General features: G+C 56.7%; 1 protein-coding gene across 1 annotated transcript; it reads left to right on the forward strand.

Annotated features, from left to right (window-relative positions):
• Positions 1–679: 679 nt before the first annotated feature.
• On the forward strand, positions 680–1231 carry LOC308329697 (ADP-ribosylation factor 1-like; the record flags this gene model as incomplete). The annotated part of the gene is made up of 1 exon (XM_080784194.1): positions 680–1231. The coding sequence occupies one exon, from the start codon at positions 680–682 to the stop codon at positions 1229–1231; it is 552 nt and encodes a 183-aa protein (XP_080640320.1).
• Positions 1232–1519: the final 288 nt, after the last annotated feature.

Below are 1519 nucleotides of genomic sequence, written 5' to 3' on the forward strand. Positions count from 1 at the left end.
TGTTAGAGGCCCCCATGTTGGATTTTCTTAAGGGCCTCAAATAGATTGGAAAGCCGTTTGTTTATATATCTTTTTAAATCACACCCTGTGTGAAGCCAATCAAATCATCACAAATGCGGTACACACACACACACACAAACAAAGCCGGGCCTCCCTGATGATGTCATCGTCAGTATTATTATGTCCGTAATTGGGCATGCCCATATTTGGGCCGAGGCGTCGCATCATGGCGTTGGCGCGGAGACCGGCCATACGTCACCGTGGCGCTGTGGCCTGTCGGACACATATAACAGGCGCTCTAGAAGAAGGCGCTCAATAGCCGACAAGAGGAGAACGCCAGTGAGCCACTAGAGCCCCACGCACGCAGTATACCACAGTGAGCCACTAGAGCAGCACGCAGTACCACAGTGAGCCACTAGAGCAGCACGCAGTACCACAGTGAGCCACTAGAGCAGCACGCAGTACCACAGTGAGCCACTAGAGCAGCACGCAGCACCACAGCACCACTAGTAGTGGTTAAACAAACGTGAATAATAATAATCATCACTGGTTTGCACAAACCGCCATTTCGGTGCGACAGCAGTAGAGCGTATACATAAGAAACAACTCCCAGGGATATTTCCCAGAGCCCGCCGCCGGTGCCCGAACCGACCACCACCACCACCACCACCATACCGCCATGGGCAACGTCTTCTCCAACCTCCTCAAGGGCCTGTTCGGCAAGAGGGAGATGAGGATCCTGCTGGTGGGCCTGGACGCCGCCGGCAAGACCACCATCCTGTACAAGCTGAAGCTGGGCGAGGTGGTCACCACCATCCCCACCATCGGCTTCAACGTGGAGACGGTGGAGCACCGCAACGTCAGCTTCGTCATGTGGGACGTGGGCGGCCAGGACAAGATCCGCCCGCTGTGGCGCCACTACTTCCAGAACACGCAGGGCCTCATCTTCGTGGTGGACAGCAGCGACCGCGCGCGGCTGGCCGAGGCGCGCGACGAGCTGCAGCGCATGCTGGCCGAGGAGGAGCTGCGCGACGCCGTGCTGCTGGTGCTGGCCAACAAGCAGGACCTGCCCGACGCCATGACGCCCGCCGAGGTCACCGACCGGCTGGCGCTGCAGGCGCTGGGGCGCCAGCGCCACTGGTACATCCAGGCCACCTGCGCCACCAGCGGCCGCGGCCTGGAGGAGGGCCTGGACTGGTTCGCCCACCAGCTGAAGAACCAGAAGGTCTAGGAGGGTCGGTAGTCACATGGACCCCTTATTAGCTCTATAGATACATAATATGAGGAGACCTCATGGGCCCCCGGGGTGACTGAGGGCCCCACGGCCAATCTTTTTAGGGGACGAATGGATTGGAAAGCTAAAACGTGCGTGCACACGCACACACACACGCGCACACACACACACTCACACACACCAAACAGGCCCATGGTACAGGAGCACAGCACCTAATCACACATTTTTCCTAACTTTTATTTTTTTTCCTTTCTTTTTTTATATAATATATAAAAATAGTTACCC

The sequence above is a fragment of the Protomyctophum bolini genome (genome assembly GCF_963924005.1).
Source record: "Protomyctophum bolini genome assembly, chromosome: 15".
In the NCBI taxonomy this organism is placed as follows: Eukaryota; Metazoa; Chordata; class Actinopteri; order Myctophiformes; family Myctophidae; genus Protomyctophum; species Protomyctophum bolini.